Below are 14,319 nucleotides of genomic sequence, written 5' to 3'. Positions count from 1 at the left end.
ATATTAACGATTCGGATGAGAATTTAGGAGGCATGGTTAAGTTTACAGTTGACACCATTGGTGGCATAGTGGACAGTGAAGGAAGTTATCTCAGATTGGCCAGTGGGCTGATGAATGGCAGGTAGAGTTTAATTTAGATAAATGCGAGGCAATGTATTTTGTTAGATTGAACCAGGGCAGCACTTACTCAGTTAACGGTATGGCATTGGGGAGAATATTAGAACAAAGAGATCTAGGGGTACATGTTCATAGCTCCTCACAGGTGGACAGAGTAGTGAAGAAGGCATTCGGCATGCTTGGTTTCACTGGTCAGAACATTGAATACAGGAGTTGGGACGTCTTGTTGAAGTTGTACAAGACAACTTGCCACACTTGGAATACTGTGTACAGTTCTGGTCATCGTGTTATAGGAAGGATATTATTAAACTAGAAAGAATGCAGAAAAGATTTACTAAGATTCTACTGGGACTTGATAGTTTTAGTTATAAAGAGAGGCTGGATAGACTGGGACATTTTTCCCCTGGAACCTAGGAGGCTGAGGGGTGATCTTATAGAGGTCTTTAAATAATGAGCAGCATGGATAAGGTAGATAATCAACATTTTTTCCCTAAAGTAGAGGGATCTAAAACTAGAGGGCATAGGTTTAAGGTGAGGGGGGGGAGTTACAAAAGAATCCGGGGGGGCAATTTTTCCACATAGAGGGTGGTGAGTGTCTGGAACAAGCTGCAAGAGGGAGTAGTAGAGGTGGGTACAATTTTGTCTTTTAAGAAGTATTTAGACAGTTACATGGGCAAAATGGGTATAGAGGGGTATGGGCCAAATGAGGGCAATTAGCACTAGCTTAATGGTAAAAGCTGGGCAGCGTGGACAAGTTGGGCTGAGGGACCTGTTTCCAAACTGTAAACCTCTATGACTCTATAATGGCTATAACTATCCCCAATGGTCTTTTTTTCTATTCCTCATTTCCACCCATACTGATGTTACTTATCATCTTCAGAGGCCAGGTCCTTTCTCACTCCTGTCCTACGTCATCCTTTACTGTAAATGCCATCCCACCCTTCTTTACCATTCTATCATTCCAAAATATTGTGCATCCTGGCGTATCTATTTCCCAACTTTGGTGTAATGGTGATTAGATGTAAATTTAAATAAACCTCCATTTGTGTTTTTCATTTATCAATCATATTGCAGATGCCTCATACAATCAGATAAAGAACCATTAATTTCATTTTTAGAATCATAGAATCCTACAGTGCAGAAGGAGTGCAGAAGGAGGCCATCCACAACATCCAGGCACTATCTCCACAACCCCATGCATTTACCCTAGCTAGTCCCCCTGCGCAACTTAGCATGGCCAATCCGCGTAAACTGCACATCTCTGGACTGTGGGAGGAAACCCACGCAGACACCAGGAGAATGTGCAAATTCCACACAGCCAGCGACCCAAGCCGGGACTCGAACCTGGGTACCTGGCGCTGTGAGGCAGCAGTGCTAACCGCTGTGCCATCGTGCCACCCTATACTCCTATTCCCTGCAATGATCTTTTGCTGATTTTTTTTGTTAAATCCTCTGCCCCTTCCTGTCCCACTCCGCTTGTGTTTGCCCACCTCGATACCTCAACCTCTCTCTTTGGGTGTCTAAGTCCTCCTTAATCTGAAAGCACCAGCAAACCATAGAAAAGTTACAGCACAGAAGGAGACTATTTGGTCCATCTTGTCCATGTCTGCCCCAGAACACCCAGATGCGCTTCTAATCCAACCCACCACTGCCTAGAAATTTTGCCCAAAACAGGTACAAACATGCATATGCGTCCAGTGAGGGAGAGAAGCTGGAAGTCAGCGGATACCCCCCAGATATTTTCAGGCTTTTTTTGGAATGGCCTCTGTCAATCCCTTTCAGGATTAGGCTGTGCCAAGCCTGGTTCAAATTAATGATACTTGCCCCAAACACTGAACACTGCAAATGGACTTCCTAGTACCTCAAATTTCAGGTGTGAGAAGATTCCCTCCTTCCTCGTATCGGTGTAGTCATGGTGGGCCGAAGGGCCTGTTCCTCTGCTGTATTGTTCTCCACTCCAGTTGGAATTGCCGGGTGCCCAGTTAGACAGAGGCTTACCCGAAAAACCACAACATGCAGGCTTTGGATGTCAGAGGAACACAGGGCTTAGAAACTGGAGTGGGCCATTTAGCTCTTTGAACCTGTTCCGCCACTCGATAAGACCATGGCTGATCTGCCCTCAGCTCCACCTTCCTGTCTGCCCCCTATAATCCTCGACTCCCTCGTCAGTCAAAAACCTGCCTAGCTTGGCCTTCAATAAATTCAACGAGGCAGTCTCCACTGCTCCCTGGGGAAGAGAATTCCACAGACCGGCCAGCCTTAGAAGGAGAAAATAAATCCTCATCCCTGTCCCAGGCAGGGCTGCTGGCTCTCTGTCATTTTCAACTGCTGGATTCACCTGTTAAACAGGACAGCCAGCAGTTCAAAATCAGCTTCCGAGAGACAGGTACGGCCATCAGATAGTAATGTAAACAGATTGGAGATGGACAGAAAGATGGCGGGGGGGTGTGTGTGTGGGGGGGAGGCACAAGCATGGATAAAATAAAGAGAGAAAAACAAAGAAATCATAGAATGCCTACAGTGCAGAAGGAGGCCACTCAGCCCACCAAGTCTGCACCGGCCACAATCCCACCCAGGCCCTATCCCCATAACCCCATATATTTACCCTAGCTAATCCCCCTGACACTAAGGGGTAATTTAGCACGGCCAATCCACCTAACCCGCACATCTTTGGACTATGGGGGGGAAATCAGAGCACCCGGAGGAAACCTACGCAGACACAGGGGAGAATGTGCAGACTCCATTGACAGGGACAAAGAACGAAGAAAATTACAGCACAGGAACAGGCTCTTCAGCCCTCTAAGCCTGCGACAACCATGCTCCCCAACTGAACTAAAACTCCCTACCCTTCTGTATCCCTCTATTCCCATCCTATTCATGGCGCCCCTTAAAACTCACTATCGCATCTGCTTCCACCACCTCCCCCATTCCAGGCACCCACCACCCTCTGTGTAAAAAACTTGCCTCGTCCATCTCTGAAAGAACAAAGGAAATTAAAAGAACGGAATTTGCATCGGCCAGGAATCGAACCCGGGCCTCCCATGTGGCAGGTGAGAATTTTACCAATGAACCACCAGTGGCCCAAGCCGAGAATAGAACCCGGGTTCCTGGCACCGTGAGACAGCAGTGCTAACTCATGCCGCCCAACAGGGAAGGCAGAATCAGAGAGACAAACCCAAACCAGTGATACAAGGAAAATCATTTTTCTCCAAATCATTTTAAACTTCGACATACAAGCATCCCAACCAAGAATATTAATCCAAGGCACAGGCTGAAAATCTAATGGCTTCTGGCACACTGTGGCATCACTTGATTCTCACCGTCTAGCTGTCAGAAGGTCATACACCTAGTGGAGGTCTATTCAGGAGGGCTTATAATTAGCAGAGAATTATGCCATTTACTCTTTGCCCGTTTGATAATTCATGGGCTGCCCTCGCAGCCGAAGAATGAGATGAATTTAGTGTAAGCGAAACACGGCGATTAAAAATTCAATTATTTGTGTAATTGAAATGCCTGCTTCCCTTCAAAAGGGAGGATGAAGCTAATAGGCACCTGGCCATCCAGGCAGATAGTGGCACCATTATAGCCATGAGCAATCAAATAGATCAAATTTACATCAGGAAATTGAGCATAAACTCACACAGAGAAATACTCTCTGAATGCTAGCAAACAGGATAATTCATGCCTTTTGAAATGACACATATAATCTAGCCGTCATTCTGCAGAAAGAGATGCATTCAGATGTAATAAGCACTTTTAAGTGAGTTTTTATACAGTGTTGGAGAGAGGGGAAAGGTGGGTGGGGCTGAGATTGAGTTTAAAGTTACCGTTCTAAGACAGAAGAGGTTTCAGCATTCTCTCGTGCTGACTGATTGATCCACCTTTGCAATGGACAGTAAAGATTAAGAGACTGACAAATAGGCATCTACTTACAGAGCGTTAGAGGCTAATCTGCTGTGCGGGCTTTAGGAGTACAGGAGTGCTAGCCAGGCTCATTCACACACTAACTCCTCACACACACAACAAGAGCTCGAGATTTACAGCATTAAAGCAGGAGAGACAGAGAGAGAGAGACTCAGAAACCCAGCAACTGCACACGCAACACTTCCTATCTAACATTTGGATGCTGTTTTCATCCAAAAGAGCTGGATTTTCCCTTTATTCCAAACATTGAGTGTTTCCTTCATTCAAGAATTTTTGCACCAGCCAACCAGTCGCTCCCAGGCTGACGGAGAAGGAATTTTGTAGACAGGATCCAGCTCCTCCTCTGAGGAACAGAATGAGCAACTCCCCCACTGAGTCATCTGTCAGCCCAGGGCTGGAGGACAGCCAGACAGGTATGGGAGAGTGCGAGTGAGTGAGTGAGAGAAACATACAGCGAGTGAGTGAAAGAGCGAGAGAGAGAGAGCAAGTGAGAGGCAGAGAGAATACAATCCAGGAGAGCAACTGTTCAGGTACGAGAGAGTGCCAGTGAGTGAGTGAGGGAGAAACATATAGCGAGTGAGAGAGTGTGAGAAAGAGAGAGAGAGAGAGAGAGAGAGTGTGTGAATGAGAGGCAGAGAGAGTACAAACCAGGAGAGCAACCATTCAGGTATGAGTGTGCAAGTGAGTGAGAGAGAGAGAGAGAGAGAGAGAGAAACATAGAGTGAGAGAGAGCCAGGAAGAGAAAGAGAGAGAGATAGTACAAACCAGAAGAGCAAGTAGGTAGGCGTGAGAGAATTTATTACTGAGTGAGAGATAAAGAGAGAGTTGGAGGGCCAGAAGAACAACTGGATAGGCATTAGAGATAGCTAGTGAGGCTGAGAAAGACAACCAGGGAGATGAAAAAAAACAAGTCAACAGGGGTGAAAATGATAAGTCGATAATGAATCAAGAGCAGTAGCGAGATGAGAAGGACAGCTAACCAGAAATGAGAAAGAATCGGCAAGCAGGTATGAAAGAGAATGAGAAAGTTAAAAGGGACGAGTGAACCAGACAGAAATCCATATTAAAGGTCTGAAAGAGAGACGTGGAAAGATGAGAAAGAGGCTGACAGTAACAGATACAAGAGAGAGAGAGATGAAGGACAGTAAGTGGAGTTGGGTTATTAGCGAGTATGATTATGTCAAAGGCCAGGGTTCAGTCAGTGTTAAACAGTGAGAAACCCTGAGTCAAGGAACAGCAAACAAGAGACTGAATGAAGATTTCAGTCAGGCTCCTGAAGAGAAATTCACCATTCAGATAAGGAGAGAAAATGAGACTGGGTTGCCAGTCTAAAAAATGGTTTTAAAGAATAAACATTTCAGAAAGAAGATGTATAATGCTGAATTAGTATACTTTTATAGAGCCAGTCTTTACTGAAAAAGAATATTAATTTGTCAAATATACATAATAAAGAAACTTGATCATTGAAACCTCAGTTTGAACAATAAGATATTGCATAATAAGTCAAAACATATTTTAATTACCATTATGGAACCAGGGCTTTAATTTAAATTATTCAGCCTCCTGGGACTACATTATTTGTATATAGGTGGGCTAAATATAAACATTAAGTGCTGTAATACACTGTGTATTTTATGACTAGCTCTAATGTGCAAACTGAGAATTTACAATGAGGACGTTTCTTCTTTAAAGTGGTTGGAGAACGTGTCCATAAAATCCTTGAGTTTTTATTCAGGAGTTCAAGTTAAATTCTTCATTTGTTGGATCAGAGCAGGAATCAACGTGAGAGTCAAAGAGAAGTACAGCTTCATCAATATGCCATCATTCTTAGAAAAATATATTTTGCTCTTTCGCATGAAGCCCTGGATCGCAAACATTTGATCTCTTTCATAAATAATGCGTCATTCATATTTAATTTTGAGCAGTCTACAAGGCAAGCCAAGTGCTTGGTGAAGAGTCAAGCCAAACTCTTCAGTGGAAAATCATGCCTGCCCTTTGTTGAGTTGAGTCCAACCAGTGACAAGTCAAGCCCAAGTCTTTGTTGCGGATATCTAATGTATCTGTATTAGTATGGTAAGGATATCAGTATCTAGGTGATTTCTCTTTGTCTTTCCTTTCGTACTTGCTACCAGCGAAGACCCCAAGTCCAGGGAAGTCCCTCAGCCCTGTGCTCATGTGTAAAGTGTGTGGGGATACCAGCAGCGGCAAACACTATGGTATTTATGCCTGTAATGGCTGCAGTGGCTTCTTCAAGCGGAGTGTCAGGAGGAAGCTTATCTACAGGTAAGGAAACATCATAAATTTACTATTGCATGATTCATAGGTGTGAATGCTGTGCTGTATCCCCAAACTTGTAAAGAAAAAGCATCTTCTGAGATCTCACCTCAACTGGCAGAGAGAGAACCTCAATTTAACATTGCACGGAAAGGGGCTCTAATACTCCTGGGTTGAAGTGTCAGCTGAAATTACATACTTACATTCTGCAGCGAGGATTGCACCCACAACCTCCTGACTCGGAGGTAAGAGTATTACCACTGAGTCAAGTTAATATTGGTCAGTGATAGCTAAGAGCAAATGATTGATTGAGATGGGTTTTATTCATACGATTTCAGCTAATAGTCCAGGATTGTAGGTTGAAAGTGTAGAATATTGAAACGCATAAACCAGACACCAAATTAATTGGCAATCATTACCATCATGTAAACCTATTAACATAGAACACTACAGCACAAACAGGCCCTTCGGCCCACAAGTTGCACCGATCATATCCATACCTACCAGGCCATAGAACTATCTGTAACTCCCAATCCCATATACTCATCCAGAAGTCTCTTAAAAAACCCCAGCAAATTCGCCTCTACCATCACCAACGGCAGCCAATTCCACTCACTAAAATTTAAATTTAAACTAAACTAAAATTTAAATTCAGACAAATTTCTAGTACATCCTCAATGTTACTTACACTTTTCCAACTTTACACATGGAATAAATACATGTGCCTTTATTACAATGTAAAATCCTCATCAGGTTTAATGCTCTCGAATCCCAGTGGTACTGTTCTAATTAATAGCGAATATCTGAGGTTGTTACTGAATTAATTTATTGACTGTTCTGGCATCTCTGCCCTCAGGTGCCAGGCGGGTACCGGAATGTGTCCTGTGGACAAAGCCCACCGGAACCAATGCCAAGCTTGTAGACTGAAGAAGTGTTTGCAGGCTGGTATGAATAAAGACGGTGAGTGTGCGTGAATGTCTCTGTGCAAGACCACGTATGAAATTATGGCTTAATGTTTCTGGCTCTAAGCAGCTGTAATCCTCTAATCTGTGTGTGTTATTTCTTCCTCTCTCAGAGACTGCCTCTCTCTGCTTCTCATCTTCTCTCTCTCTGCTCATTCTCCTTTCTCATTTGTTCCTTCAGCTGTTCAGAATGAACGCCAGCCCCGAAGCACTGCCCAGGTCCGAATGGACACTGCCGAGCTCGACCCCGACAAGGAGCACATTGCCACCACCAGAGAGCCCAGTCTGTCATCCGTCAGCACCCAGAGACCAGTCTCTGCTAACATCAGCAGTAGCCAGAGAACCATCAGCCCACCAAATAACCACCGGTTCATGGCCAGCCTGATGACTGCTGAGACCTGCGCCAAGCTGGAGCCCGAGGACGGTCAGTAACTTGGCTCTTAATCTCCTGTATTCACTTCTTTACTGTGTGGACAACTCGAGATTAAAGCATTAAACCAGCTGTACACAAATTACAGCTGGTGTCAGTTTCAGGGGCGGCATGGTGACACAGTGGTTAGCACTGCTGCCTCACAGCGCCAGGGACCCGGGTTCAATTCCAGCCTTGGGTCACTGACTGTGCAGAATCTGCACATTCTCCCCGTGTCTGCATGCGTTCCCTCCATGTGCTCCGGTTTTCTCCCACTGTCTGAAAAACACACTGGTTAGGTGTATTGGCCATGCTAAATTCTCCCTCAGTGCATCTGAACAGGTGCCAAAGTGTGGCGACTAGGTGATCTTCACAGTAATTTAGTTGCAGTGTTAATGTAAGCCTACTTGTGATACTAATAAATAAACATTATAAGCTTTATTTTATAAAACTAATTAAAGAATATAACTTCTCCCTCCTCTGTTCCCAATCTCTCATCCTCGAAAAGTACAAATTCTTCTTGTGAGAGAGCCTAAACAATGTGTGACAGCAGCTATCATAGTGGAACTAAATCCTGTATGCATGTCACACTCGCACACACTTACCTTTCAGCAGAAGCTGCAGATCAGGAGCAGGCACCCTGCTTGGTTATACCACTCCCCAGCCAGTGTGGCCCAACAGCCTCTATGGTCAAGATTAGCATTAAACCTGTAAGGGAGAATTCAAGGATATATTCTGTGTTAGGTGGCTAAAGGAATCACACCAAGGTAAGTCAGCACAAGATCATTCAACTGATCTGGTTGAAAAGAGAAAGTAAAGGATATTTACCGTGGCACAGAGAGTGGATAGTCAGTGTTTCTCTGTTACATATTGTGCTTGCAGTGGATGAGAACATTGATGTTACAAGCAACGAACCTGAGAGAACATCCAACGAGTACCAGATGTCCATCTATCCTCCCAATAGTCCCGAGTGCGTATACGAGACTTCAGCCAGACTGCTCTTTATGGCAGTTAAATGGGCCAAGAACCTTCCGGTCTTCTCCAATCTGCCATTCAGAGACCAGGTATGTCTGCAGTGCCCCCCCAGCTGGGGCTTCAGCTGGGGGGGTGGGGGGCACTGCACTAAGATGAAACACTGGGAGGGCAAAGGATTACTATTCGGTTCCAACATTACAAATATGGGAACATTTCATGGAAAACCTTACAATCTGAGTGGGATTGGAGCTCAGGGCTCAATAGTGAATAATCAGGTACACTCTCAGTTTTGTGGGTAAATCTAGCTCTTCCTCCCAGAGATTATTTCAACGTAGAATTTAGTTCATTCTTACTCATGCATGTTACTTCTATGAAGCAATGAGAAGGGGCAAGCCAACAGTGAAAAGACACGTCTTTCAATTACCATGTCTGAAGAGAACGTTGACGACTATTGGCTTGGTCCATGATCACTTGGCAAAGCTCTGCAGTGGTTTACCATTGTTTTCTGCAGAATGGCCAAACAGGAAATTCTCCGCCTGCCATCAGGGGTATAGGAAAGATTTATAGACTGATAATCATCCTGTTTGGGCACATTATAAATGCAGTATCTGTGGCAACTCAGCCCGGCAATGAAGCTTGAACCTGGAGTGTCTGGCCCTGAGTTAAGGACACTACCACTGCACCACATATCAAAATGACACCACCGAGATTTTAAAAATCTGGGCAGAGGTGATTGGAAAGGTAAATTAACAAAAGTGTCATTAGGTAATGCAAAACTAGGGTTTTAGAAGCTGTTAGAAGGAAGATAAGACGAAGGAAGTTTGGATTCAGGAAGAGTGAGTTAGAGTAGGCAATGATGCAATGAGCATTCATTTCAATGAAGGGAATGAATGGAGGAATGAAGGAGCAGAGGAATGAAGAAGAGTGTGGATTGAAAATGGTTGACTGCAATGACGGCAAGGCAGCTAGAGATGGGCAATAAATATGGCACTGGCAATATCAAATATGAGAACAAAAAATAGTGGAGCAATAAGATCCAAGAGTTAGAGGAACACTGATGATAGAAGAATGGCAATAAAATCTGAAAATACTGGAAATACTCAGCAGCATCTGTGGAGAGAGAAACAAGAGTTAATATTGCAGTCAATGACTTTTATCAGTACTTTCTGTGATTGACCTGAAACATTAACTCTGCTTCGATCTCCACAGATGCTGCCGAGTATTTCCAGTTTCCATTTCAGGTTTCCAGCATCTGCGGTATTTTGCTTTTGTCGAGCTATTGTAGATTACTGATTGACTTTTCCTCGCCGTGAACCAAGTACTGTTTCCAAAACAGGTGATCCTGCTGGAGGAAGCCTGGAATGAGCTCTTCCTGCTCTGTGCTATCCAATGGTCCATGCCATTGGAAAGTTGTCCTCTGTTGTCATTACCTGAACTCTCTCACAGCCCGCAAGGCAAGAGCAGTTCCACCATGGCAGATGTCCGCATCCTGCAGGAGATCATGAGTCGATTCAAGGCCATCGCTGTGGACCCCACAGAATTTGCTTGTCTGAAAGCAGTGGTACTCTTTAAACCAGGTGAGCAGAACCAAATCATCCGTTTTATTTGGCAACATGTCTGATCAATTCATCTACCCTGCAGTCAGCCAGTGTAACATAAGCTCCAGATCGAGGGACACAGGTTTATACCTGTAAACCATCACAGCAAACTGAACCCCACAATAGAGGGACAAACAGATGTAATACAGAATGAAAGAGGCAGATATTGAAACATGCTAACTTGATAAATATTTGAGTAAAGTCATCGCAAGTAATATTATTTAAAGCCAAAGATATGGCATTTCTAGACACAATGTTGGTGGTTAATGATGTTCTGGATTACAAGTCATGCGCATTAATTGTTCACTTAGCTCTTCAAGAAGCCCCAGTGCTTGTGTGATGAACTATACATGTGATCGTGAGCAGTCTGAGCACAGATATAGTCAGTAAGCCTGTGCCAAAGTTCGACACAATACTGGGAATTTCCTCTGTTCTCTATTTTTCCAGCGTGGCACAGTGGCAAGCACTGCTGCCTCATGATGCCCAGGGACCTGGGTTCAACTCCCGGCTTGGGTCACTGTGCAGAGTCTGCATGTTCTTCCTGTGTCTGTGTGGGTTTCCTCTGGGCTCCGGTTTCCTCCCACAGTCTGAAAGGCGTGCTGGTTAGAGTGCATTGCTGGTTGGCGTGCATAGACTGCCATGCTAAATTCTCCCTCAGTGTATCCGAACTGGTGCTGGAGTGTGGCAACTAGAGGATTTTCACATTAACTTCATTGCAGTGTTAATGTAAGCCTACTTGTGACACAAATAAACAAACTTCATTTCCTTCCTTTCCTGAAAGTGCTAACTCTTCCAACAACAGTTTCCTGGCCACTGACCCACTTCCAGTATCTTGTCCATGTGGGCACTCTTTACGCATTCTCCTGGATAGTGGGCCTTAATCGTGTGAACCTGACTCCAGATCAGAAGGTTGCGTGTTCAAATTATGTCAGGCTCACGGAGCTTTTATAGACATCACGGTGGCACAGTGGTTAGCACTGCAGCCTCTCAGCACCGGGTTCAGGTCCAGCCTCAGATCACTGTCTGTGTGGAGTTAGCACGTTCCCCCAGTGTCTGCATGGGTTTCCTCCAGGTGTTCCGGTTTCCTCCACATCCAAAGATGTGTGGGTTAGGTGGGTCAGGAGGATTAGGAAGCTAAATATGTAGGGATAGGGCCTGGGTAGGATTATTGTCAGTGCAGACTCAATGGGCCGAATAGCCTCTTTCTTCACTCTGGGGATTCTATGATTCATGCAGGAGTATTGACTGTAAGTACTAAGCATCCTGTGCCCACACATGCACTTCCAGCAGAGGTCACTAGGTAGCTATCTAAAGCTTCAATCCTGCCTACATTTCCTCTCCCTAACTCAAGGATGCTGAGATCAAAGGTAGAGTCCCAAATCCCATCCCAGGCTGACCTCAGCCAAGTCAGCATGGACTGGGAACCAGGACAACCCTCTTTGCATGCAAGTTTCAGAGTGATTGCCACCTGGGGCAGATGTACAAATGTATTCTTAATGGAATCTCGGGAGAATTGCTCTGCATCAGTGAAATAGACATTCACCTTGCACTTTGTTCTCCCTCAGAAACGCGAGGTTTGAAGGACCCAGAGCAAGTGGAGAATCTACAGGACCAGTCCCAAGTAATGCTGGGTCAGCACAACAGGACTCACTATCCAATCCAGCCAGTTAGGTGAGGAGAGGCAGATCTCTTAAGCAAGTCTCCTCCAGAAACGTCAACTAATACCACAAAGGCTTCCGGCAGAATCACTTGTCCACATTAGATAATGATGTGGAGATGCCGGCATTGGACTGGGGTGGGCACAGTAAGAAGTCTTACAACACTAGGTTAAAGTCCAAAAGGTTTATTTGGAATCACGAGCTTTCGGAGCTCTGCCCCTTCATCAGGTGACTCACCTGATGATGGAGCGACACTCCGAAAGCTCGTGACACCAAATAAAACTGTTGTACTTTAACTTAACGTTGTGAGACTTCTCACTGTATCAGATGATGTTAGTGTAAGATACAAAAAAAATTGAATGGATATATGACACTGAAGAAGCATTAGATACAAAACATTAAAATGGAAGGAGGAAATGGGCTATTGATGCTCACCAAATGTCACAGCACAACCTCATCCTTTCTCAATCACCAATAATGTTAACTTCTGGGGCATTAAAAAATGCAACTAACTTTAAAAACTTCTTCCTAATTTGTTTTGTAGTAAGCAATCGCTAAATAAAGTGCTTGGGGCAAATGGGACAGCAATTAAATACCTACAATTACAAAACTGGACTGTACAGGACAGAATGGAGGGGATTACAATGCATCAAAAGTATCAGACTGAAAATATCCAATGAATTCATGCCCTCGAAGTGATAACTTACCATCCAGGCCAGTGACCTCATCAAAAACAAATTCCAGTTTCTTTTCCCGTTGAGCCTGAATAGTCTCTCCAATCTTTCCTCATTATTTCATCACCTGCAATGGGGAAGTAAACTTCACAATATTTCTCCCAATGTGCTCCAGAGCTTTTCAGGGAGGGAGTTTTGTTTCATGGGAAAATGACTGGAAAATTCCAGCCTGAAATGTATCCATTCAGCCTCCAGAACCCCAGTCAGGTTCAGGATTTGTGGTACAATCTAACAGAAGCGTTGTATACATTTAAATATCGGCTTCCTTCAGATGAAGTGTTGAACTAGCTGCCCGCATGTGTGGATATGAAAAATGTCATTGCGCTTTTTTTGATGAGAAACTTCAACTAACACTAGCAAGAGTCTAATTGGTTGTTATCTCATTACTATGTGTTAAACGCCTACCATATTTACAAAACTAATGACAGTAACTCCACAATGTACTTCATCATAAGACCATAGAAAAGCTACAGCACAGGAGGCAACCAGTAGGTCCATCTTGGTCATGCCAGCCCAACAGCATCCAGGTGCTCTTTCCAATCCCAGCTTCCTGCACCCAACCCATAACCCTGCAGCTCACAGTACTTAAGACGCAGATCCAGGAACTTTCAAAAAGAGTTTAGGATCTCTGCTTCCACCATCAACTTGGGCAATGAATTCCAGATGCCCACCACCTTTTGCATAAAAAAATCCTTCCTTGTGTCATACAAACGTAGAAGATAGTAGCAAGAAGAGGCCATTTGGCACTTTGCACCTCCTTCACCATTCATGGCTGATCATTCTACTCAATAATCCTGTTTTCTCCCCATAACCTTGGATCCCATTTGCCCCAAGTGCTATATTTAGAATGTCCCTTCATCCACTTAAGAGGTTTGGACATTTCTAACACCTCACTACTCGAATCTTCCCATTTGCTTTGTTGATGAGTGGTGCTATTGCTGATTTATTTTTTCCCCCAAAAGGGATTATGTTAAAGGTCAGCTTTTTAAAAAAATGTTCTTTCTTTTCAGATTTGGAAAGTTGCTTCTCCTCCTGCCCTCACTCCGTTTTGTCTCTTCGGAACAAATTGAGCTGCTGTTTTTCCACAGAACCATCGGCAACACTCCCATGGAAAAGCTTCTCTGTGACATGTTTAAGAGTTGAGAACCTCCCAGGCAGCATCCCCGACATCCCCCTTTTCCCCAACAATTTGTGCTGTTTACTGTCTTAATTCCTAGTGTGTCTTTGTTAACTCCCAAAAATGCTACACACTGTCTCCACTGAGACACCACACCCTGTGATTCTGTATCCCTGATATGTTATCCTCCCTATTTATCGTTGTCTCACACTTCACATTGATTTACACCACTCTACCCCAACACTTTACACGGTCAGTTCTCCTTATAATTTTTAAGCCCGTGAAGATTGAATATATTTCTATATAAGAATAAAACTGGAATCTGGTTACCCAAGTTGCTTGTTGTTCATCTGTGGTTCTTCAAATATAGAAATATTACTGTAGAGAGAGAGAGAACATTTAACTTTTACCTGCTTACATAGTAAAGACAAATGCAGAGAAACTGGTATACAAGAATTTCAAGAGGAGCAAATTATATGGTTGGAACAAGGTTCCTGGAGAACTGAATGACAGGTGACAGTAAGTGGTAAGCCAGTGGGAGGAGAAACAAC

At 44.1% G+C, this 14,319-nt stretch overlaps 1 protein-coding gene across 2 annotated transcripts; it reads left to right on the top strand.

The window, feature by feature from the left end:
- Positions 1–4,089: 4,089 nt before the first annotated feature.
- Positions 4,090–14,096, top strand: nr2e3 (nuclear receptor subfamily 2, group E, member 3). 2 transcript variants are annotated; one of them, XM_080216057.1, is made up of 8 exons: positions 4,090–4,454; positions 6,174–6,324; positions 7,172–7,275; positions 7,459–7,701; positions 8,569–8,750; positions 9,998–10,238; positions 11,825–11,930; positions 13,662–14,096. In XM_080216057.1, exons 1-8 carry the CDS (start codon positions 4,397–4,399, stop codon positions 13,792–13,794), a joined length of 1,218 nt encoding a protein of 405 aa, XP_080072183.1. In that variant the 5' UTR covers positions 4,090–4,396; the 3' UTR covers positions 13,795–14,096. The 2 variants fall into 2 exon arrangements, with proteins under 2 accessions (XP_080072183.1, XP_080072184.1); XM_080216058.1 differs by lacking the exon at positions 4,090–4,454 and adding an exon at positions 4,466–4,571.
- The last annotated feature ends 223 nt before the right edge of the window (positions 14,097–14,319 follow it).

This window comes from Carcharhinus amblyrhynchos, chromosome 32, assembly GCF_965287045.1.
Source record: "Carcharhinus amblyrhynchos chromosome 32, sCarAmb.v2.hapA, whole genome shotgun sequence".
Lineage (NCBI taxonomy): Eukaryota > Metazoa > Chordata > Chondrichthyes > Carcharhiniformes > Carcharhinidae > Carcharhinus > Carcharhinus amblyrhynchos.
This window is presented reverse-complemented; position numbering and strand designations above follow the sequence as displayed.

Coding starts and splice junctions, on each gene's coding strand:
- nr2e3 (XM_080216057.1), top strand. CDS start 4,397: ATGAGCAACTCCCCCACTGAGTCATCTGTCAGCCCAGGGCTGGAGGAC. Junction 10,239..11,824: donor AGTGGTACTCTTTAAACCAG/GTGAGCAGAACC, acceptor GTTCTCCCTCAG/AAACGCGAGGTTTGAAGGAC. Junction 11,931..13,661: donor TATCCAATCCAGCCAGTTAG/GTGAGGAGAGGC, acceptor CTTTCTTTTCAG/ATTTGGAAAGTTGCTTCTCC.